This window comes from Anoplophora glabripennis, unplaced genomic scaffold, assembly GCF_000390285.2.
Source record: "Anoplophora glabripennis isolate ALB-LARVAE unplaced genomic scaffold, Agla_2.0 scaffold746, whole genome shotgun sequence".
NCBI lineage: Eukaryota > Metazoa > Arthropoda > Insecta > Coleoptera > Cerambycidae > Anoplophora > Anoplophora glabripennis.
This window is the reverse complement of record NW_019416820.1, coordinates 103,517-130,060: the sequence shown is the minus strand read 5'-3', so window position 1 is coordinate 130,060 and position 26,544 is coordinate 103,517. Positions and strand designations below refer to the sequence as shown.

General features: G+C 32.2%; 2 protein-coding genes across 3 annotated transcripts in view; both read right to left on the bottom strand.

The window, feature by feature from the left end:
- The window catches only part of LOC108914725, a 32,364-nt gene extending 24,283 nt beyond the window's left edge, over nt 1–8,081 (bottom strand). Inside the window, exon 1 of the mRNA XM_018720594.1 lies at nt 7,758–8,081. Within this exon, the coding sequence (XP_018576110.1) occupies nt 7,758–7,815 (58 nt within the window). The 5' untranslated portion in view covers nt 7,816–8,081. The remainder of the gene's footprint in view (nt 1–7,757) is intronic.
- A 12,675-nt stretch (nt 8,082–20,756) lies between these two features.
- LOC108914723 (probable G-protein coupled receptor 158) overlaps nt 20,757–26,544 on the bottom strand; it is an 81,575-nt gene continuing 75,787 nt past the window's right edge. For both annotated transcript variants that reach the window (XM_018720590.1, XM_018720591.1), the window contains one exon: nt 20,757–22,697. In XM_018720590.1, coding sequence (XP_018576106.1) covers nt 22,536–22,697 — 162 coding nt within the window. In that variant the 3' untranslated portion in view covers nt 20,757–22,535. The remainder of the gene's footprint in view (nt 22,698–26,544) is intronic.

Genomic DNA, 26,544 nt, shown 5'->3' with positions numbered 1-26,544 from the left:
GCCGGTGCAATTACGGGCGTGTTAATTTCTCAGGACTTCCGGTCTTCCGCTTGGGTAGATGATAATGAAAAGTTGGCGTACAGGGGAAGAATCAGGTGGGCTGTGATGCAAGCGCGGCTAGTGTGATGTTTGTTTTATAATTTAATAACCTTTGATGTTGCCAAGTTGTTTTTATAGTTAATTTTAGACTTGTTTAATTTTATCAGTTTTTGATCAATTCATTAAAGAAATTGATTACTTTTACAATTTGTAGCATCTTTTTAAGTGTTATAATAAATTTGCCAGGTCTGTTCTTAAATATGTAAAATAAAAACAGTGTCAAAATTGTAAATTGTAACAATTGTGAATAAATTTTTAAAAAATTATCAAATTATCTCCAAACCTAGAAAATGTACTACGGTTTATGTATTACATTTAAAATTCAAGACAATTTACTTGCTCAAAAATCGGTACGTAAATGTAAAACAAGTTTAATGAAATCATTCTGATTATTATTTATAGTAGCAATTTTGGGAAAAGTGTCATATTTTCACCCAAAGAATAATCTAAAGTGATGTAATTTTTGTAACAAATATAACATTTTACAAGGACTTTCTAAAATAGTACTATATAAATATGATAGCGTATATTTCTTTTGGCCAACAGAAATATTTACTCTCAAAAATCCGTTTGTTCATTGATATTTTAAATAGCTCCATAAACACAACAACTCCACGAAAATAAACCACTTTTACAGTGAGATTCGCATTATAAATATTATTATGGCTTTGCGAATTGCGTTTAATGTGTTTATTTTTGACTAAAATAATTTTATAATTCCTCTTTAGTGTCACATTAACCCATGCATTTTTAATCCGTACGTATCCACTTAGTAAAATACCCTGTTTTTCACAAATTATTACATTACACGTACATTTTTAAATTAATTTCAATAAATATTGCTGTTTTTAATAAGCTTTCGATCTACCTGCGGAAGGTGAACCAACGGATAAATAAACGATTAAAATGAAAAATGTTTGAAAAGCTTAAGGAAGCATTCCTGAGATAGTTTTGCAGACTTTATCTCTTGTCAGGATATAAAGGAGACTTAAGAGGTATTTGCAGCTTCCTCATTTATAGACGATACCGGAGGCTGCTACAGGTTTTACACCCGTATTTCCGTTAGATCTCTATCTAAGAATATGTAGAAGTTTAAGTAAAAATTCTATTAATTTATTCTTAAACGAGTCGACAATTAATGTCCTGTACAGATTTAGTTTCGCGCAACTCACTCGGTTTCAAAAATACAATACCTATGTACGTTTTCCGCCACGAAATTTGAATAATTCTAAATATTTCAAATGTTGTCTTCTCCATGAAACAATGTTTCTATTTGATTGTCAATAAAGATGATAAAAAGCATTTAAAGTAAAACAAAAATTTACGTGAAATATGTTTTAAATTAGATTTTCTGTCACACATGCGATCACGAAGAAATGCGATTAATTTTAACACTGATTTAAATAAAATCAGGTATGCTCTACAACCTTATCGAAGATTGGTGTCATGAACGTTGGTAATGATACACTGGCATTTCTTCAATAATGTGAACACAATGCCTATCATTGTAGGTTGAAGTATCGGTTGATCTATTACGAGATTCTTAGAATTATACAAAGCAAAAGAAAATAGACTATGACAATCATATTTCCCTCGTTTTCCGAAATGATTTTACTACTAAAGAAATAGTAATAAATTATTATGCTTTATCGACGTTTCGTAATTATTATTACGACATCCTCAGGATTCTGATTAAAACTATTAATGTTATTTAAATAATGTTAATAAAGAATAATATATTCAAAACTTAAGTACAATTACAATGTGTATACTATATATAATTTAAAAAATTGCTTAGTCTTCTACATTATGCAAAGAAAAGTAATTATTTTATGTATACATATACTTTTTTCTTCTGCGTTATAAAGGTAGTAAATTTTTATGTTTAATTATTGTATGTAAGAACGATCAACTTTATATCAAGATTTATATAAAAATGAAAAATATTTTAACCATAGAGTTTTGAAGAAGTCGTAATAAAAAGACGAAGTCTCACAGTTTTTTTTTGGTTACACTTTGTGATCTAATCATAACAACCGGAGGTCACCAGCAATTATTTAAAGTAACTTTCAAGTATTTTGGGCAAAAGTAATTTGAAAATGAACTTCTGACTAATTGTTTTGAGCTTGAAGTGTGTTTGTTCGACTTAATATTTATTTGTGATGAGCACCAAGATGTCTAGGCAATTTTAAAATATTCCCGGATGGTAAACATTTATTTTTGATAAATCTATTGCATTTTGTGATACTTCCAAATGAAGAGTTTACAAATGTACTCATTTCTATTAATAACATTTTATAGTAATATCACCACAACGACAACATAGGTATAAGGGGTCTGTGACAATACCAGAAATGATTGGTATCTTTGTACTATATTTAATGTTTACATTGGATGTACTTACAGATTGCTGAAGAATAAACAGTATGATTGGATATGTTAGACAAGACAACATTTCGTATTATGTCAGAAAACAAACAAATTCAAATAAATATTTGGATACGAACCACATAAAAGTGATCTAGAAAAACGCACACTTTCTGTAAAAGAATGACTGGTTTTGGTAAAGAAAATAAATAAAAAGTAATAAATATTTAGTGACGCATTTTAAAATGTGTCATGTTAAATAATTCATAGAATAAAGCTCCATAATATCTTATATAATTTGCTCTTAATAGCAGATAAAACGTTCGTCCAAATAACTGGACGAAAAAAAAAGTGTCTTAGAAGTGACTAAAACTATACGCTAGATAAAAGATTTAATCACGGATGTTTTTTTTTACAACAGAGATATGAACGTGCAATTATATATTTAATTGAAAACAAATCAAGGAATATAACACTCAAGGTCTAATATGCATCTGATACAAAAAAAAATGATTAAGTTTTGTAGCATTGATATTTATGAAAACATCCAAATGTACCTTTTCTCTAGATTCAATAATTTGCAAAGAAATGGAACTTTTACACAGTTATAAAATAGTATCTCAGTAAATGGAGTGAGACGAATTTGACTTTGGATTGCTCTTGGAACAAGCAGTTTTTCTGCCATAAGAAAAAAAAATAAGAAAAGCCCATATACTCATATTATGAATATTTTAAGTAGCAATTAGAGAACTTGCAAATGCAATTTATTTTTGTTAAAAAATGTATGAGACATAACTTGTAATGGAGCACCATTAAAGTTCTTTAGTGGTCTTCAATTAGCACATTAGTGAGGCCATTAACGACTAGGTAGAGAAAATAAAAAACATTGTGAAGTAAATAGTGTGTTTTTCTTTTGGCAAAAATATTATATCGGAAGATTCTAACATATAGCAGTGTTATATTTACATAAAGCCTCTGTTTATTATGTTCTTGTTTCGTTTTTATATATTTCAAACTCATAAATATTATTATTTTGTACCAATATCCTTTTTCGCAACCACGAAAATTGGGTTAACGATGACTACCTGATACACCGTGACAATTTCTCTGGGGTCATTGTTGTGAACCCGCATTTGCCTTTTATAAAAAGTGAAACTATTACAGTCTATATATAAATATTATTTATTCATAACGAGAAACCGGATAATTTTACTATACGGTAAAGTCACGGTGGATCGTCACAATGCCAGAGAAACTTTTATTCCATATGAATCATAAGTAGACCACATTGTTAAACACTGACAACAACGACTGTGTAGAGTGGAACAAATTGTCGCGCAAAATAAAATTGTTTTTTTAAAGAAATATGTAGTGCTATAAGTTGTCGAACGTAAACAAATGCCGTATAGTGTGGATGGTGCATATCGACATCCGAAATCACTTGCCAAACATTCACCAAATCTGTTTATATTTATAGTTTGTACGTAATAGACATATTTACGTTTGACAATGTTGGCGAGTGAACCGTCATTAGCAGTACACTCCTGATTAGAAATTGTTTTCGTCGTAAACACAGTGATTCGTACAGTTTTAGATTTCCCTGGCATTTTAAGGTCAATCTCGGCAGATCTAACTACATCGAGAAAAGAGAAAATTAAATCTGCACAATTTTTAAGCATCTGTTTATCCCAAGCGAACGCGACAAAGTGAAAACATCTCGAGCACACCTACTTTTATTGTACGCGCTAAGTAAGATGCTGCAACCCGCAAATGAAATTTAGAATCAACATTAACAGGTAAGCTAATTAGAAGAAACAATGTGGCGATGACCCTGTTTGCCGACGAAAGCGTGAATCATTTATGAAAGTCGGACGGGATGTTTAACAGGAATACGAGAGAAATTAGAAACATTATTAGAAAACGGAACTCATAAATCTTGCAGTTATACGTATATATTTATATTAGTGAAGAATTGGTGACGTAATCGGTACCACTCTTCACTTTATCAACATGTTGATGAATATTTCGGAGAAAGAACTGCCAAACTTACTTAAAAAAGAATATTGTTCCTTAAGATAATATTTAATAGTGTTGAAGCTAGTCGAAAACTAAATTGTTGGTAATATATCTATTTCTTATACAGTTTTTGTGTTAATATAATGACTCTTCTGATCTTATAGTGTATACGCGCAATTTTAGAAACAAAATTATTTATTTCAAACCTCTGAGGTGAAGTCATGTCTATAATATAAATACAGGCTGATTCAAAATTCAGTACAAAGAATTTAGGTGCGTATTTTTGAGGACAAAATAAGACTTTTTTCTCCTATAAACGTAGGTCCACAAGAAATGCTTAGTTTTCGATATACAGGGTGTTAAAGTTTTTAATTTTTTCAATAAAACTTGCGGTAAGGAGATTTTTTAGAATGCTAAATTTAAATATGTCATTGTTTTGATGTCAAGGACGCCACCTATAAGGGTACGCTTGAATTAAATTGACCCTAACTTTCTTGGTACCATGTACATTGACGTTTCGTATTAGCCCGTTTATTCCCTTACCAATTTTAAGCAATTGTATCCTTGATCGAAATCTCTCAGACCAACCGTTTCCGATATATTGGCTGAAAAGTTAAATGCACACCATATTTTCCAATTTTATAAACTATATTATTATATTTACGGTGAAAAATTTTAAAATTTATTTTCACCATCTAATCAGTAATGCAATGATCTTGAATTGTTGCTCTTTAAATTTTTTTGATACAATTAACCGTTTTCGAGAAAATCAATGCTGACTAAACGGTATTTTGTCTATCAAAATACATAGAGAAAAAATAAACAAGCAGCAAGAAAAAAAGTCTTATTTTGAGCTCAAAAATACGCCACTAAATTCTTTGTACTGAAGTTTGAATAAATCTGTATATTTAGTGATAAAAGTAAGTACTTCCTTCATTGAAAGTTTCAATAGTTTGAGATGGGGCTACACCTGTTGCTTCTGAAGATTTTCTTAGCTATTTTGTTCATAGTTTTTTTATTGTTTAGGGAAATTTTATTGAAAGTAAAGGTTTTACGCGATAAATGCTGAATTTGGCTTAGTTTCATTGTTTCAGGATAAATTGTACCTAACTTGTAAAAATATGGCTAAGATCTCTAATGTATTCTAGTATACTCTATTCTGTCTTTAAGGTAAGTAATTAATTGATACAGGTGAATATGTACCTACGTATGTAAGACGAAACTAAATGTTTTTCACGTGAAATGGCAACTACTTTTTTTCAGTTTGTATAAAGACAATTATTATAGAAAAATATATAATAATAGTCTAAATTTTATTAAAAGAACTTAACAAACAACATAGTTTTTTTGTTCCACTAAAACCTTAATGTTTTTAATGTTTCTTGACAATGTCTAGATCTAGACAATCTGTCACTAATATGTTTTCGTATCTGCTGAACTCGAATCTGAAGTCAGTTAGTCACTAGCACCCACCCAATCCATAAAAACCGCATTATTTTTTTTAAATTAGGAATTATGCTTGTAGCAAACAATCTTGTCTTCAAAAAATCTATGTAGCTAGTTTCTATTTCTCTTTTTATCTATAACCTTACATTCACTTCTACAGCAGCAGTCCGCCATCATCTTCAAGTCCCATTTATCCCGAAACATTTTATCCATTTCCTTTAAATCTTGTAGTAATCCAAGATCCAAGTGAGGGTCCATAAAATGCAGTTTTAGGTTCACTAAGTTCCCTGAAATTTTCCAGCATTTCCGCTATTAGAGTATTATAATTATGACTTTCGTAACTACCCAAAAAAAAAACTGAAGGCACATATTTCTGAAAATTTGCTTAGTGTGATCGATACACAGAAGATTTGGTTCCTTTAGATTTTTCTTTTTTAGTTCTCTAACTAAATATTCAGCTCTTGGTTAACGCTTTTAGTAAACCTTGGTTGCGAATAAGGTCATTAACTCACTCTAATTGAATCCTTCTCAACTTCATCTTCATATTCTTTTGTTATTAGCTTTAGATTCAGTAATTCCCCTTGGTACGATGTTATTTACTTTAATTGACTCTTCTTCCGTAGAATATTGCATTTTTGTGTACCTGTGTAATCAACAAGAAATTTCCTCTAAAATCATTTGATTAATTTGATAGTATTTTTTACAGATTTCGATTTTAATTACATTTCGAAGGTAGACCAATGTAACCCAAATAAAATGCCCCTAAACAAATACTGTTTACACTCTGAACCTGTCTATCACTACAAACAAGATAAACGCAACTAATACACAGATAAAAATACTGCTTACCAAACAATAAACGTTCTTTTTCCCACAGATCAGTCTTTCACACAATTGTTGTGCAGTACGATTAAATGCCTTTGGTTCACGTATCCTCAAGAAAAGGTCAAGAACGATTACGCATGACCGCTTTATAAAAACTTTGTACAGAAAACAGTAGATGTTAAAGATGTGCTGAGTTAATCAACTATCGGCAATATTTATTTTTTTTTAAACTTAGATAAATTCTGCTACTTGCGTACGAAGAAAGTCAAACAGAAATTAATTTAGATGCTATTTTTACGTAGAAAGTAGGTACAAGAATGTTTGGGTTTGTTAAAATGTATCAGATTCAGAGTCAGATTTAATGATTTTCATTATACTGAAACACCTTTGAAAAAATTGCGTTTAAATTAGAACAAAAACTGATTTATTATATTGTTTTTGTTTGATATATTTGTAAATGATACATTGCCTTGAGGTTTGGTCTAAGTGATGGTTAGTAAGTTATCAATGCAAAAAACGTCACTAAATTATTATGTGATTAATACCAACACAGAAATTATTAGTAAATAAACATAAAAATAACGAATTTTACCGTTATTAAGTGAATTAATGGGTAGTTATAAGCGAGGTCATTAAAATATTACAAAAATCCTTCATTTCCTAATCTCTTTGAAGATTTTTTATGGCTTTTACAAAGATTTGTAAGTTTCCAAGAACGGAATTCTTATTATATCTTAGAGTGAAACATTCAAGGTTGTAAAATAATGGTTTACAAGCTTATATTTTCTTTTCTAATTCAGGCAATATTAAACTTCACCTAGTTACGTATAAATAATTAATGTACTTAACAGAAACACCAAATTTGTTTATGTAAGTCGTTAGAAATCGCCTCTCTAATTACTGTTTATTCGAGTTTTTCCCTGCGTAGGCATTTCACGCCAATTACCCGCTGAATCGGACAATTAGCGGAGGCCAATTACAAATGATTCAGACTAATTTCCTACCTGCAACATCCGCAAGCGTCGCACCAAAGACAACCGAGAAAACAACAATAAAATACATTTCACAACACCCGCCTCGTCACCAACCACAAGAATCAGTCGGTCGAACAAAAAAAATCCTCAAAGAACTAAGTTCTCCGGTAAAACATCATCGGATCGGCTACTAGATCAATTAATAAGTCCCGCAAAAACAACAGAGCGTCGCCGTGCAACAGGAGCTGGCGGTAGCTTCAGCTGATCGCAGTGGTCTGTCGTCACTTGATGCGCTTTCGTAGCGGCAGCGGCAGCGGACTGGTGCTGGATCGCGAGTCGCGTGGATTTTAATGGGAAACGGTCGACTGGACTGGCGGAGTAGATCGCGGTGTGCGAGACAGCCGACCGGCAACCACTTCTTGACTTCTTGCAGAAGCAGAGGAGGGGTCGATGATCCGCGGGTCTTCCTGCAGCGGCGTGGGGCTGATCACCCTTCTAATTGCAGTATTTACTTCATTAATATGAAAATCACTTAGAACTATACGGGGTGAACCAGTGACCAGTGGCGTACATTTATGGCGTTGAAATTCCAAAACGTTCTGGGGAAGTTGATGCGTTAGTGCAAATTAAAACAATACAAATGTTGTCTACTATTTTACTGAAACGTTTTGTTGCAGTTTTACATTTTCCAGACTTTTATTTCGAGAAAGACCGACATTTCTACCAATTACAATGATGTCTGGGGTAGAGGGCGTTACATTAGCCGGTCATTCTCCATTGTGACTAAGTGTTTTACCTAGGAAATGGTCCACACTCGAATTTATTTACCTGTAACCTTGATGCACCCTCAGGATGACACTGAGGTTTTCAACTGAACATTATTCCACACTAATGGCTTTTTGGGCATATCAAGTGAGGTTACTCTTGTGTCTTGTGTCGTTAGGTTTTGCCTTACCTGAGTATTGCTTATAGGTTTTTACCTAGCCTAAGAACTTCCATAGATCTTATAGGTTTGTTAAGCCTTACTTTCTACGCTGCAAGCATAGAAAGTCTTGAACTGGTTTGAGCTACAGGATCTTAGGATCTTTGCAGCAGGCACAGAAGAGATTAGACGTCAGATGACTAGTATTGGTTCCAAGTGGTGTCCTCGAAAAAAAATTTAACAATATTCTGTATTGAAAAACATTTATTTCTGTAAATGTTTACAATATACAGGGTGTCTCATAATTAGCTGCCAACCCTGAACAGGCCGATTCTATGATCAAAACTAAGTAAAAAAGTTCATATGAACATGGGTCCGGAAATGCTTCCTAAGGGCACAGGGACCCATTGAAGAGGGAGGAATGGAAATCATTTTTTTGCAATATCTCTCAATCGCGTTGTGATAAATGAATGAAATTTGGTATACACAGCTAAATTTTGATGAGCAATTTGATGGACTAATCCATTTATTTCCACAAGGTCCATTGGGGTGGGTACGGGGGGGCCCTTGGTACTTTGCGTGTGTAACTTTTTCATCTTTGACTTTTTAACAAATTGGACAGCAAATTCCGTTTTCCCGAACTGTTTTACGTTAAAAAGGTACTCTTGTTTCAAATCGTTATCTTTAACGGTTTCTGAGAAAATCGCTCTTGAATTAATCCCACTTTGGTCAATTTCATAGTAATTTAAACAAAAAATAATAATAATAATTTTCCTTTCCTCTCTTTTCCATTTAAAGGATTAATTTTTATTTAATTTAATTTTTTATTATTATTTTTTTATTAAAACTAGATTAAATTGAAACAAAATATTTTTTTTTGTTTAAATTACTATGAAATTGACCAAAGTGGGATTAATTCAAGAGCGATTTTCTCAGAAACCGTTAAAGATAACGATTTGAAACAAGAGTACCTTTTTAACGTAAAACAGTTCGGGAAAACGGAATTTGCTGTCCAATTTGTTAAAAAGTCAAAGATGAAAAAGTTACACACGCAAAGTACCAAGGGCCCCCCCGTACCCACCCCAATGGACCTTGTGGAAATAAATGGATTAGTCCATCAAATTGCTCATCAAAATTTAGCTGTGTATACCAAATTTCATTCATTTATCACAACGCGATTGAGAGATATTGCAAAAAAATGATTTCCATTCCTCCCTCTTCAATGGGTCCCTGTGCCCTTAGGAAGCATTTCCGGACCCATGTTCATATGAACTTTTTTACTTAGTTTTGATCATAGAATCGGCCTGTTCAGGGTTGGCAGCTAATTATGAGACACCCTGTATATATCACGGATATATTGGGTACTTCAATATTTCGAGCGGTTCAAAAACACACGATCATCGCCATAACTTTTCAGAATTGAGTCCTATCAAAGATGTTTTAGATAAAACTTATGCGATATGAAGAAACCAATGTACTGATGACCTTGTATTTGACTTTGACCTTAAGTTTCAGGATCAAACTAAAGTCAACTTAAAAATTTTAAATATAACACTCTATCGCATTTCTTATGTCAGTGTTCAATAGAGCGCCAAATATTACGTACAAGCATAAGGTCAAATTTTTTCCTGTATGTTCTTTGCGCTCACTTGGAGTTCAAGCAGATATGCGCATGCCGTTATAGTATTCACGATCATAAGTTAATAACAATACACAAAATAGTGCCACCATTACTACATATTGAACACACAAAACTGTGCCACTGTGAAAAATTAAACAAATAGACAACATAATACATATGCAGGATGAAGGGGAATGAAAAGTAGGTAGAAAAAACAACTGTACATCAAAGACATTTAAAAATCGCTAATTTCTCATTTCATTCCAATTGATTCCTGTTCTTCGTCGCCCGACGATAAATTACGTTTATTTTTTTACTTTATCTTGGAACTGGCGTATTTCCTGTCAGTAATGAATTATAAATACATGTGTTTGAGGAGGTGTTGACGTGTACGTTATAGATATATGCTCCGGAGACTATATGGTGACCTCCGAACCCTTCATTTACACACAATGTGAGCAATAGCGTTTGAAGGATCGGCTTTGTTTGTAAATAAGGGACTGCCTTTAATGAGGTTTATATGGCGAGTATCTTTATTTACGCTTGTTATACTCTTCAATTTCAAACATAAGGAAAATTCTAGTTTTATACAGAAACAACAAACGAACCCAATACTAATGATTACTGTAGATTATATGTTTTATTAAATCGATGTATTTTTCATTCAAACAATGTATATACTAGTTATTTGTTACTACAATGATTGTATGTACATTATAATAATATAAAAATGAATTACTGCAATGAAATTTGGTTAGGCAAAAATAGTTTATATAAACATAAATCTTGACTGATTTTTTTGGCGAAGATTTCTTTAATTTTCTTAGTAGGCTTAAAATTACCAATAAACAAGGAAAATAAGTAACTTGAGACAATTGCTAAACGCGCATTTAGAAAAATCTTTGAAAGTAACGTTTTTGAAATATAGTAGATATTAATGAAAGTGTCAGTATATCGTTTTGTTCGCCAAATACCTATAACATGTGTTTTATCAAGAATAAAAGACAATTTTAGTAAATAAATTCACTTATAATTAAAAAGTAAGTCTAATTTACATAGTACAATCAGTAAATATTATTATTATATTTGCTACCATCCAAGCTTGAGCTTCAAATATGTTAAACACAGCTTAGCAGTGTCACTACACCATATTGCCATATCGACATTACTGGAAAACACCACAGAGATCATATGAATAAAAAACAAGTTGAAAAAACAAGCAAAAAAAAGTTAATTGATCGAAACATAGTTCAGTCAAATGTATTCCGTTGGAAACTGTTCTGAAACATAACATAAATATGATTTTATTCGAATATCTCGGCAAATTCAGCTCTCCTGTCACTCGGCGATGCAATTTCTAACCCGACTGTACAGCTTGATCTCTGGGTCGACGTCTCCACGCTGCGCCACTGACTTCTTCGTCCGATCCCACTTGTTCGACAAAAGCACCACTGTTTGCGTTCAACGCACGTACTTGTGCCGCATTCGATTTGGATAATATGGGTAAGAAAAAACGAGTCGATCAAAAGAACCAATCAACGCCGGTAAATCACAACAACGGAGATCAGATTGCGGACTACTCAAGAAAAACGATCGCGCACCGATTGGATTTGTTTTTGTTTACGTTTGAAGAAATTCGTACGGCGGGCGGTACACACGCAAGAAATCGCAAGATAAAAAAAGGATTTTTTTCTGTGTACATGTTGCCGATATTCATTTTTATACCTACTCAGGACGAAATTTATTATACATTAATATTAATCCTTTGGCAGGACGTCAAATGTTCTGTTCTTTTAGAGGTTATGCAGTTGAGTGGGAGGGGGAGTAGAGTGGGAAAAGGGTAAGAGTTTACTTTTGTGACTATAAACAAGTGTTTTTACTTAAATTGTGCCCGATAAATATTATTTATATGATTCTGTACATCAGATGTAATGGTTTTATAACATTTTAAAGCATTTTTTAACAATCGGGTTTGTAATATCACAAAAGGCTTTTTTTCGCGAGTGAATATTGGTGAATACGTCCGACTTGTAGTTACTGTTTATATCTTTTTTAATCTTATTTCTAACCTTGTCTAACCTGAACAGATCGCGAAAATGTATATATTCACTATTCAGTGGTGCAGCCTGTCATATAATATGTACTTTGACGACTTTGACATATGGGTTCTAACTTCTAACCAGTAATCATAATTTGTCACCCTTTATTGCTTCCAGTAGTCTAGTGTAGTGGGAATTGGTGTTATCTCACTATATAATATATGTATTTGCTTCAAATAAAACTGAAGGAATATATCAATGCTTTCTTTGGAATATTTTTAAGTGGCAAATTTAAAAAGCGTGAAAAGTATGTAGATTCTGATGTTGCAAGATATGCGAATATTCGACATAATCGTTATCGTAAGAGAATGGAATTTGGTCATTTATGTCAATGGCTACAAAACAGAAATTGTGACATGGCTCTATATTTTTTGATATTTTTGTGGAATGAGGATGATGATGTTCCTTATTTATGTTATAAGTTTAGAGAATCATATCATATATTCTCTATTCCAGAAAAAAATTAAACTAGAAAGAGGTTAGGTTGGTTTTTTATGTAATTCATACGAAAAAGACCTGAATTACAAATGATTCTACCAATATTATCTCTGGCCTAGGTCATAAAAAAAAGAGGATAATCCTGAAGCAAAGTGGATCGCAAATATATCCCATACAGAAAATTAATCTTACCATTAAGTAAAATATTTGCTGTTTCAACGTCTACGTTTACTAAAACATCTGTGCCTCAAAAGATTAAATTTAAACTGACCACTTCCACAGCTGTATCAGAATCCATCATTTTGCTGAACGATTTTTATCCTCATTCAAACAAAATGTCAAAAAGAAAAAGGTTAAGTTACCGGCTGACAATACTAGTTGAATATACCAACAGAATATTCAGCTGAAGGGTGAAGAGTTCAGTCATTTGATCTAAACTTGTGACGTCACATAGTAGTTTAAATGACTGACTATTCTCGCAAAAACGTAATATTCACTCATACTACACATACTACAACATACGACTTCACTCGCGAAAAAAAGCCTAAATATTTTTAGAAAAGAACGAAACGTAGCGTTTATTTTATTAAATGTTGATAATAATTTCTTAAATTTTGATTGTTGCTGTTATGTTTTCAAATTGTACTCTATTTTGAAAAATGTTCCGGAACTTTTATATTTTTCTTTCTTAAATTCAGATATATGTAGCCTGCAAACATTTTTTTAGATACACTTTGAAGTATTAACACCGATTGAAATCTCATTATCGTCAAATGTAAATATCTCTATTATTACAAAACTTATGTAGGTATAATAGAGCAACTTTTTGTTAAATTAATAATTAATTATATTAAAATTAATGTCGGAAAATTCTCGGCAACGAACGTCAAATAACTTTTTTTTTTATAGTTGATTAAACTTCTAATTCCCACACAACTGATTAGTTTTTGATCAAACTTTTTTGTTTGCGTTGACGAGAGAAATGAGCCTTGAGCATATGTCCCAACGCTGTTACAATATGTATAACGAAATTAATCGTATGCAGAGCTCGTAAAGTAACAGGAGTACAACAACGTAAAAATCAGGTCAGAACTGTTTCCATTCAGCGCGATCAAGCAGTTTATTCTTCTCCCAAACAATGGCTGCAATCCACGTAAAACCTAGCTACACCATTTTTTCACAAAATGCGAGCTTGGTACCGTTTCCAGTATCGGTTATTGACCATTCATTACACGCATATCGGCCATATTTATCTTAACTACATAATAGAGGACGTAACAGAACATTTCAGATCCTCTAGTCATTCAAGTCAACTTTCAGCGGGTAATTATTATTATTACGACCCACAATCGTGTTAGTTTATAATTCGACAGGATATACACGGGCCCGCTGCCTAGGAGCGAGGCAACTGTACTTTGCTTTGAGGCACATTAAAAAAATCCACACTGGCGTAGAAACGGAACAATTTAGACAGTCGCAGGGCTCTAAAAAATACAACCAGATGTTTTACAGTTACTAGAAAATATTTAAAAATGTTTGAACAGTACTGTACATTTTTTCACTCTGAGAAAAATCATCTAATACTAAAAAAATTATTTACCCCAAATATTACCCTTAATTAAAATTCTCCGCATGAACAGATAACTAACACATTGAACTTACTTTTTTGCCTGCTGATTTGTGTCACGAACAAAACCGAAGTATTCCGATGATGACATCGTAAGGATGATTTTAAGTCGACCTCATAAATCATTGTTCTGGTGCGGGGTACACTTCATGGTGTCTTTTGTATTTGTAGTTCTAATTACTATGAAATATTTAATTAGTTGTTGGATCATAGCATCATACTTAGTTGACGTATTGAAATTGATAAATAATGATAATCAAAGAAATATCTTGTACTCTTGCTGTTTTAACTTCACCATTGACAAAGATCAACATGATAGAAAGATAGGTACACTTTACCTACTTAGGATTGTTTCTGCTTTTGCAAGTAACTTCCTTGCAAGTGGAATTAATAAATATTACTAGAACAAAATTATATATAAAAAACAAAGAGGAAATGAAATTTTGAAACGGCAATGACAAAAGTGTAGACAATATGACTAGATTAATGTGAATTACTTTTTTTACATAACGCTCCACTATTATTAAAGAAACATTAAAATTTTTAGACATCATAAAAATGCCGCTAAAACGTCCCATTTCTAGGAATACGCCTGCCATATGATGGTGCTGTAAAATTTCTATTAACCCAGATCGAGTTGCTAAAAATTGCACACCCTGTGGGCTTTTACTGCAATAGGCATCGATCTGATTAACATACAATCTACATCAACAGCTAATGACGCAGGATGTGTACTTATTTTTTTTAAAGTGGCTCCGAGAAAGTAGGTCCCTTGATAAGACTGTAATCAGGATGTTACATTTTTGCTTGTGTTTTCTTATAAATACGATTTAGACTAGGGCGGATCTGTTTTGAGGTGGATGTGAGAGGGGGCAAGCAATTTTTTTCTGGATTGCCTTTAGTACAACTCACATAGGTACTAAAAGTATATATCCCTAGAACCCATGTATTTTGGAAGAATATTGAAGAGGAAAAAAAAATTTGAATTGAATTTTGCACGATAAGCTGTAAGTTAAAAATGTTTAAATTTATTACAGATGTTGCAACATAGCAATAATTGATGAAAAAAAGCAAAATAATCAAGTTTTTTCGATAAATTTTTAAAAATATTTTAATTGCTCCGCGGGCGTTCTAATTTTGTTAAAAAAACCTTAGAGTATAATAAAACAACACACCAAATTTCTTTCAAATCGGTTAGTTTTCGCAAAAAAATTTTTTGAAAAAATTTTGAATACAAATTTTCGAATTTCCAGTCTCAAATAAAGCATCTAGATACTTTTTCACATAGAAAAGACCGTTCAACCTTTCAAATGGTCGATATTCGAATTCCTTGGCTCGCGAGACGAGCGAAACCGCCCCCCCCCAATTATCTTGTTTTGAATCACTTTTCGCGCGTACGAGCGACAGCTTTTCCGATGATTTTTATCTATGTTGCCGATATCTTATGCATAGGACTCGGAAAAACGAAGCCACTGGATCAAAGATTATTGCTAAATTGTTTATAAATTACGGTAATTGATGATAAACTTTGACCGCTTATATCTCGAGAACTAATAAACGGAATTATTTTTTTTTAAAGAAGCGTTTTTCCGAGTACTTTAAAATTATAATTTTTAAAAAAAACTAAATTACAAATTGATAAATTTAATTTAACTGTTTAAAAATAAAAAAAAAGAGTGTTAACTTTAAAAGTTTACTATGGCAGTTCTAATAAACCGATTTCAATTTTTCAAAAACCATTTGAAAGATTGAGGGGTTTTTTCTATGTGAAAAAATTTTCAAGTGCTAGATGCTTTATTTGAGGCTGTGGCAACATTTTGAAAATTTGAAATTTTTTTTTTTAATTTTTTTCAAAAAATTATTTTGCGTAAACTATAAAACCGATCTTGGTGTGTTATTTTATTATACTCTGAAGTTTTTTTACCAAAATTAGAAGGCCCTCGGAATAATTAAAATATTTTAAAAAAATATCCAAAAAAACTTGATTATTTTGCCTCTTTTTCACCAATTATTGCTATTTTGCAACATTTAAATATAATAAACATTTTTAACTTACAACTTATTTTGTAATATTCAATTCTAAAATTTTTTTTCGCCTTCAATATTCTTCGAAAATGCATAGGTTCCAAGATATAAGTAAAAAACTCAGATAAAATAGGTATTAAAATTTTTAAACATTTTTGCAGTTTTGAAAATGTTTCCGGATCTTGCCCAGATCTAGGGTTCTACACTTTTATTATGTGAGTTATAGTGAAGGTAATCCAGAAAAAAATTTGCTTGCCCCCTCTTACATCCAAGGAGTGGGATATTTCGACAGATTCGCCCTGGTCTAATTAATCAGGTTTGAATTAGTGTATTGTAAGGGATGATAAATCAACAAATCTAAAAAATTCACTTCACTTCTACTGTTCGTAAAATGAAGTTAATGAAAATAATAAAGGAATCAAAGGAATAATGAGAATACCACACTGGAAAAGTAAAAACAATTCAGAAATAACCTTTCCTCGCGTAGAAAAAAAGCACTTAGTGAAAATTTATAGCGAGACGTTGGCTGAAAAGAAAAATTGATGCATTAGCCTTCGCGGAAGCGATATGTAAAATATTCAATAATCTTCACTTAAACTACAGTAAGCTGGTTGATATGGTAATTGCTGAGCCAGGTGTTGGACGTCGTATTATCAATCAAACGCGAACGGTACTCCTCACATTACCTCAACTATAAAGGCCAGTGAATTGCGAGTCTAGCTTACCAATTAGCTAAACTTACACGTCGACTGATGCGGCAACAGTTATATTATTTAAAGTTCCTAAATTCCGTAAATGGGACCGAAACATCGGCTTTGCCAAAACTATGCTAGACGTATTATAGCTGTAGTTCTCTCGAGATTGTTTTTACTGAACAGTGATTATTACATTGTAGTTAACCACATTCTATAAAAAAATATATTATAATAGAAACTAACGACCTCAGAATGTTTTAATATATTACCATGCACATTTATTACATAATCACGTACAATTACCAACATTTTAAGTTCTTTTTAATTGTCGGGCAGCCTTCTACTGCGCAATAGAATTGAAGTTAATCGAGATCCGAGCTGCAAAAAGCCGCTATTATATTGTATTTATCAAAATAATGATACACCCGGGTCGTTCATCCGAAATACTCGCGAGCGTGTTCGAGGGAACAGACTGCAAAAAGTAAAACGCGACTGGCACTGAGATAATTGCAATTCGAGAGATGATTCGGAGACGCGGGGTTTTGTGGGCTTAAAAAATGGTTTAGAAATGGCAAAGCTTCGTGGCGTCTTATATAACGGTGTGAGTACAATTGGATAGAATGCAAAAGTGATCCAAACAATGAAACAGTTAATTTGAACATACGTAAATGAAATTTGAATATAATAAACTTCAAGTGAAGGAAAGTAAAACTTCTAACAATTGAAGACTGTGAAATAATTTTTCGGAATAGTTGCTATGACGTCAGCTTAGACTTAATGACGTTTCGAGAAAATAAGAGAAGAAAAGAAACTGGAAATGAAATATTTCTGGTGGATGTTTATATTTGGCCTGTGGAAAAAAAGGAATAACTGTGAATATTTTACGTATCTTACTTACATACAATAATAAAACAATAAAAGTCAAAAACTCTTTATTTTGACTCGGACGTAGTCTATAGATGATGGATGTTTAATGGTAATAAATGGCATGATTAATATGAACTATCACTACGGATATTTTATAATGATGTGGATATGTGCCATGGGTCAATTTTGTGAGAAGGCGTGACATTTCTATCGATGAAAAATATAAGAGTACTAAAGGATAAATTATGAACCAACCAGCCACAGGAAGTCCTTAGGATGAAGACAACTATAGGCAGCAGATCTACCAATATCGTTGGAGATAATCTTGCCTGCAAAGACTCTGATAAAATTAAGGTGGTTAAGCCGCATTCGAAAAAGTATTTGTCTTCTTTCTTATTGGTTGAAAAATAGTTCCTTTATTAAACAATCAATAACAAAGAAACACGTCAGAAACAACATCTAGAAGCTCATATTTGCACTTGGTTTTAGATCCTAGAGAAAAGAGAGAGTCGAAGACGATAATTTATATTAAATATATATTTGTTTTTCAGTTGTGGTATACTTGGAAGAAAGTTTGTGACATTTTTTTTATTTGGAAAATATTAACTGATTGTGATTAACATAACTGTCGATATCTACTGATAATCTGGAAACTGAAATTAGTAATAAGGTAAAAGAAAATATTAGTATGTAGTAGATTCAAGTTCGTAATCAGTGAAAACCTGAAGAACCAGTGAGAGTTTATGTGTCTGTAATTTTATTCTTCACTTGATGCTATTCAATTTCCGAATATCGATGAATACGCCAAACTAATTTTCAACAGACCAACAGACAAGAAAAATCTTTTAGAGAAAAGATATTCGAATTATTGAAAATAGATTTTGAACAAAAAGCGTGGTGTTTTCAGATACCTTAACGAGTTTTATGGGGGAAATTACCTCGTGACGTAACATAACCTCAAATGTAGCAAAAAACCGTATTTTCGTATTTTTACGTTAATATATCTAGGAAACCTGACATGAAGGAACAATTGTACTGTCGAATTCGGAAGAGTTTATTTTGTTTTCTAGTTTAAAATTTTGTTGGTATGTTTTATCAAAAAGACCGTAGCGACCTCTAGGAGGATACGGAATATCACTGAATTTATAGAATCCTACATAAAAAATCGGTGTAACAACAGTTATGCCAAGATACATTTAGTTAACTTTTCACTTAGTAAAGTCATATGGGTAAAATAAAGTTTAAAATGAAGTTAAGACAAATTACAATTTAAATTAACTAATTCGTTCACCAAAATTATCATATAATATACAGGGTGATTAATTAATAATGGGACAGAGTTTAATGTCAGGTTGCTGACTTCAAAATAGAACGATTAAGCGATGTTTCTCCTTTTCGATCTACAGGGTGTTAGTTGAAATTTTTTTTCGATTTTTTGACATACCTTGAACATCTTTGAACCGATTGTTTTGAAATTTTGCATGCCTATGTTTTTAGAGGTGGCAATTAAGAAAATGATAATTATTTTGCATCAGTTCTAGAGGGCGCTACTTGTAGTGTTCTATTAGAATAAAAATGGCGTTCCCGCACATTATTCTCGACCAGTAAAAGAATATCTTGATAGAAGTTTACCAAACCGTTAGATTGGTCGCGGAAGCGAATTTCATTGGCCAGCGCATAGCCCTGATTTAAATCCACTGGATTTTTATTTCTGAGGTAACGTCAAATCTTTGATTTATAAAGATGTTATACATACTCGAGAACAACTGTGGTCAAAAATAGAAGAATCTGTTAACACTATGAGAGACCAACAAAGAACTATATTCAAAATTTTAATGAGAGAATAAAGAAGTGTATTCAAGTCAATGGTGGTCACTTTGAAAATCTTTATCTTTTGTAATTCGTAAATTAAGCATAATACAATTTTCAGTTATTACTGTCTTTGTCTTAATTCGTAATTCAGTCTACGTATTTCAAGGCCTACCTTGAAACAAATAATTTTCTGATTTAATTTTCACTGTAATTGTACAAATGTAAATCGTCTTAATTTCGAAAACAGTGAAGTTTTCAATTATTTACGGATATACATTTTTTATTTAGAATTGAACGTAGTTTAATAATTTCTTATTGGTAGTTCAGATATTTGAGGGACAAAAAAAGTTTGATATATTTTTACTCTGACAGAACACTACAAGTAGCGCCCCTTAGAATTGACTGCAAAATAATTACCATTTTCGTGATTACACCTCAGAAAACATAGGCATACAAACTTCCAAGGCAATCGGTTCAAAGATAATCAAGATATTTCAAAAAATCGAAAAAAAAAAATAAACTTTAACACCCTGTAGATCGAAAAGGAGCAAGACTCGAATAAGGCATGATTGACTTAGTCGTTTTATTTTGAAGTTAGCAACCTGTAATTAACCTTTGTCCCAATAATAATGAATCACCCTGTATATTAAGAAATTAATATTTCTTTTGCTGTTAAAGGAAACTTTATCCATTCAAATTTAGCGCCCTACTTGTTTCTGTGTGTTAACAAGAGATGGCGGTATGTTGTAGATTTTTCTACACTCTATAGACATAGACAAATTAAAATCATCTGCACTAAGTATTTGAGTCTGTAATGGGAGCTATACAATTTTTTTTCAGATTTCCCTTTTACCATACAATTCACTGCTACTGCCTTTTTTTAAGATTTTATTTTTAAATAAAAATGACAACAATAAATATCATACAATTATTTACAAACGGAAATAAACGTTATTTATGCACATTTTCAAATTTTGTAAATGCTTTTTCCTCGACGGAAGAAATGTGAAAACGAAGGTCAAATATGACCACCGCGACTTCACAAAAAAGCAAACTAATCGCAATCTAACCTTTTTTTCACGTTTCTTCCGTACAGCAAGACGTTCTACGTAGGACTAGTTTGGTCCCATACCGTGTAAATCTAATCTTACAAAAACAAACATTTTAACAATTGATTCAAGCACCTAGAGTCTCTAAAGCTGTTTAACATGATATAAAATGTCTTGAAATACCTAAACGAAGCCAATTAGCACGAATAGTCTGATTTAAAAAACAGTTCGGGTCATGGACGTATTTTTCTGCAGGATGCAGGCGGTTGGGGGTCAGGCTTTTACGTAAATCGATTCGTGAAAACGCTCACAAGGATGTATTTTGAGCATTTTACCCAGTCCATTAATTAAAATTCGCTTTATATTTAAATTAAGATGTTTTTGTTTACGACACTTAATTTATCAGGTAGCTAAATAAGCAAGAAACGGGGTAATAACGTAAGGATTATGTGCCCGACGCTCTGGGTGGTCCACAACAAGGGCAATTAAATAATGGAGTAGATTTGTTGAAATTGCTGAAATCGGTTCGAATATAAAAATATTCCGTTTAACTGGGTGCTTTACCTTGGAAAAATTGAATAACTCGATAAAGATGCAGGGTATTACGAATTGCATGAATAAAACTTTACATGGTGGCAGAATTTTTCAAAATAGTAAAAAGCTTCAATGGTCAATGGTCGTGATTATTAAAATAATGTTTTTTAACACTGAAAATATTTAGGTAGATGTTAGAAAAAATAAATAATCTGTATAGGAGGTTTATAAACTTAGAAAGTGTAACAAATGTTCGGTCACGATCGCTGGGCGCAGGGTCGGTTCGATCGGAGTGATTTTGGTGTCATTGTGTAGGTTGGATAATTTTTCGTTGTGGGCTTTCCACGATTACGGAGGCTGCAATGGGAAGGAAAATAGTGAATTTTGACAATTTCTATGGGAGTCATTATAGAACTTTATAAAATCTTTTACTTTGACGGCCCAATTTTTATACGCTTTTGAATAGGCAGGAGAAATACCTGTTAATTTTTGTTTGTTTATCTTTTAGCTTTTTACTGTTAAGACACGAAGGCTCGATCGACAGAAATATTTTTTGCAAATAGAATAAACTTCATATTGAATTCCGACTGATATAACAATAATACGAAGAAACATTTTTGGAACCATTGACTCTATTAGCTCGGCTGACTTTGTTTACACGAATCGCTGTAAATAAAAACGTGCAATTAACTCAGTTTTCATCTGCTGCTCCAAAAGTTATTGTTTTTTTTAAGTGTATTTGTGGATGTTAACTAAAAAAACCTACTTATTAAATTTGATGAAAAGTTGACTTACATCTTTGTGAGCACTTTCCCAATATTTTAATACTCTACTAATCCTGTTGCAGGTTTATAATAACTTAGTTTTAGATGCTAATAATAGTAATACTGTTAATATTCAAAAATATTCCAAGAACCGAGTCCACAGTATCTTTGTGTTATCAGATGATTAGTAGAGGTGCTTCTTTTATGGCTAGCTTTCTTCATTTCACAAAACTTCCCTCCAAAATATCAAAAAACACGAAAATTTACTTTACATCTTTGAATTATCATTTGTCGATGATCGATATCACACGGAAAGGGACTCGTTCCTTGGAACATTAAGTACAGTTGTGCGTTTCTATTTGTGGTCGCTCTGAGTAGTGGAGGGTAGGTCAGCATAGATGGCGCTGGGACCCTCATTGCTGCAGACAGAATCTTCTGGCGTCCTCGACGGTTCTGCTTCTGTCACCTCCTCCTGGTGCTTGTGACGGTCTTTGTCTTTGTGCTTCCCGTGCAGATTCTAAGCGAAAAAATAAAGAATGAAGTATGTACACATATCAGTACAACTATTGTTATTATAATAAACACCACCAAGAGCATAAGAGAAGAAGGTATTATTGTAGTATCGGTCTATCACCTATATTTTTGGCTTCTTAGCCGTGCTTTGATGACTTATCTGGGTTACTACCGAATATTTGATAAGCTTGACGCAAGTGGACACTAACATTATCATTATAACGAGACGCTTTCAACTCTAACATTATTCGGATACATGTGACAAGGCACGTAGGCTAATATTGGGTAACAAATATTTACATCACTTTTGATTTGAATATAAAAAGCGGTCCCGATATCTTTCATTCGGGGATTTAAATTTAAAGGCTTTTGTGTATTTAACCGACAGAAATTAATTGTGATGCGTTAGAAATATGAAAGTATGAGCAATTTTTTCCTTTGAAGTTAGAGAGTTTAAAAAATGCAGAAGTGAAATGTGCAATAACAAACAGCTTTTCAGTTGTTTACCTCTATAAAAACATTAAATAAAGATGATTATTTTTTTAAATAATTAAATAATTTCCTCAGTGTATATTGCCCCAAGTCTCAAAGCAGCCAAAATTTTTAACAACCTTCCGAATTGTATAAAAAACATAAATAATATGAACCTCAAGTAATTATAGATAATTTTTATAGTGCACTTTTCTTGTACATTATGTTATACAGGGTGTCCCTGAAAAGAATGGACAACGCTTGACCACAGGTTCCTTAGATGAAAATAATACTATTTAGCCTAACTTACCTATACACAAAAGTGCACGCACACTTAGATATGGCCTTCTAAATATAGAATAGATAACCTATTTTTTTCAAATAATTTGAAAACTATTTTTCTTAGAAACTTCAAATTTGATACACATATTTTTTTATATAAGGGCAAGGTAAATATAGAATTTGGAGAGAATACATATACAGGATGTTCTATTTATAGTGCATGTGCGCCACTGGCTATCCCGTAACTTTTTTGTGTGTATGGCAATGACGACAGAATTTATATTTTTAAAAATACGTACTATTTTAGAAGATTTTTTGCCTCTTACAAAATTTTGATATCGTTTATGGATTTCGAGTAAAATTGGCATTTTTTATACATTAAATATAGGCAAAAATCCCGATTTGTAAAAAATAATTTATAACTGCAGCCTCAAAGCAGGGAATAATAATGAAAAAATCGTCACATTAAAAAAAATAACTACACATTTTTGGTATTAGTATTATCAATCAATAAAATAAAAATCGACACTAATATTTTGAATAAACAATATCAACTAATAATGTAAGAAAGTCAACATTAACATTTTAAATAAACCTAAATTGATATTTGTAATCACATTAAAATAATATTACAGTAAATGCTCAGTTACTTCCTTGTTCTTAAACGCAAACATTAGTTCTTCGAAAATTAGAAATTATCCAATAATTGTACATTACCTCTCATAACATTAATTTCATGTTGTATTCTTTCCCATATTCGTTTTCTTTATTTACTGAAAAGTTATTTTAAACTGTGGTCTTCAACGCTCCTCAAATGAAATAATTACATGGGTTTAGGTCCGGGGATCGAGGTGGCCATTTTCAAGGGGCATTATTTCCTCTACCTATCCACCTGTTAGACCTTTAATAACCTGTAATACCTACCTGTACCCTGTAATACCTGTAACCTGTAATAACTGGTCTTTTAATACTCTATTAAAGGAACTTTTTGAAAGCCAACCTCTGCCGCTAAACGCCTTTTATTTACTTGAAGAATTTCTTCGACCCTTCTCAAAATTTGTTCCTCCAGCTGAATAATTCCGGGCGTACTTTACCCACGATTTAATGTTACAAGGTAAAAAACGTCCTGGTTCCCGAAGACGTCTCTCCGCATTAGCAAATGTTTTGTGATTTGGAGTTTTTCGATTAGGATCTTTCAGCATATGTTCGAACAGTAGTACAACAATTTCCTTCACAATAACCCAAAACTACTAACTAAGTTTGTTCAGCAAAAGTATAAATTGCAATAAAAAACAAAGTAAGCTAAAATTAAATCACAGCTAGCTTGACACAGAACCTTTTAATTATTGTTATGAATTTGTTTCTCTGTTATATGGCACCTCGTACTAGATTGTTCTATTTATCTTAAACTGATTTTATATTATTTAATGTGTAAAAAATGCCAATTTTACTGGAATCCATAAACGATATCAAAATTTTGTAAGAGGCAAAAAATCTTCTAAAATAGTGCTTATTTTTAAAAATATAAATTCTATCGTCATTGGCGAACACACAAAAAAGTTACGTGATAGCCAGTGGCGCACAGGCACCAGAAATAGAACATCCTGTATATGTATTCTCACCAAATTCTATATTTACATTGCCCTTATATAAAAAAAATATGTGTACCAAATTTGAAGTTTCTAAGAAAAACGGGTTTCAAATTATTTGAAAAAAACTAGGTTATCTGTCTACATTTATTTAGAAGGCTATATCTCAGTAGGCGTGCACTTTTGTATATAGGTAAGTTAGGCTAAATAGTCTTGTTTTCATCCAAGGAACCTGTGGTCAAGCGTTGTCCATCCTTTTCAGGGACACCCTGTATATTATAAAAAAAATATATATTTTTTAACTTAGAATCAATCAATATAAATATAACAAAGCCCTAACTGTCCTGGATTCCTGAAATACTTGAATATATATTTTTTTAAGATACAAATATTTGTTGTTTGTGCCTGTACATTTGAGTAACAACCATTAATCACACAGTAAAATAGTTGGCTACCGTTTTTATCATTTGTTTTCGGTTTCCAGCCCCTGAATAAATCTTCGATTTTTACTCGAACATAAATTCCAAATCATATTTCAGAATCTCCTGCCAATTTGTAAAATCCCGTTCGGACCCGGTCTGGCCGTGATAAATCCGATAAATTTATGTTGTTTTCCGCGCACGGGAAGTATATTCAACAAACTCGCGGTTACATAAAAAATAGAACGCGGCTTTCGCCCGGTTCTGTTGTATGCGGCACTAACAGCGTCATTTACAACAAAAGAGCGAACGCGATGCCCTGAAATTTATAATTATCGAAAAATTCATACCTGCCTGTTCAATTTCTGTACAATAGCGTACACTTTTTTTTACATTCGTATAATACATATTCAGCTAATTAAAGTCAAGTTTCAAAATTAATTAGACGATGTACCTCACGATGTAGCCGTTGCGGAGGAAGTGGACCATAAAAGTACATCTTCGCTTGTAAGCATTTCAAAAACGTCCTACTTTCAACATGTCGTTGAGTGAAATAATCTGTTCAAACGTTACTTACAAAGGATCTTAATAACGCCAACACGACACCTTTTACTGCTACAAAGTTTCTTTTCCTTCACAATTTTTTAAAACTAATAAAGCTAAAAAAATTATTCGAAATTAGCTATATCTAAAAAACTTTGGTGGTCGATTATGTTTCAAGGCGTCCGTCGTATATATACATTATAATTACTGATTTTGCTTATAAATGAATTGTATATGAAAACAGATTAAATTTATTCAGCAAATCTAAAATTATAATAGATTAACATAATTCGTGGATATAAAATAAATATAACTATAGATAACACAGCCCCGCAAAAAAAAGTATCGGATCTGGTATTCAGACCCATGTATTTCCATGTATTTTTTTCCGCCTTCAGATTTGGCCCAACGGGTCTGAGTTTTCGGGAAAATTCAAAAAAACAGGTCAAAATTCACAAAAAACATCATTTACGATCGACGAAAGTTATAAAAAGTCAAATTATTCTACCAGCTCACTAGACGTAGGATTTTTCACTCGTTTAATTGC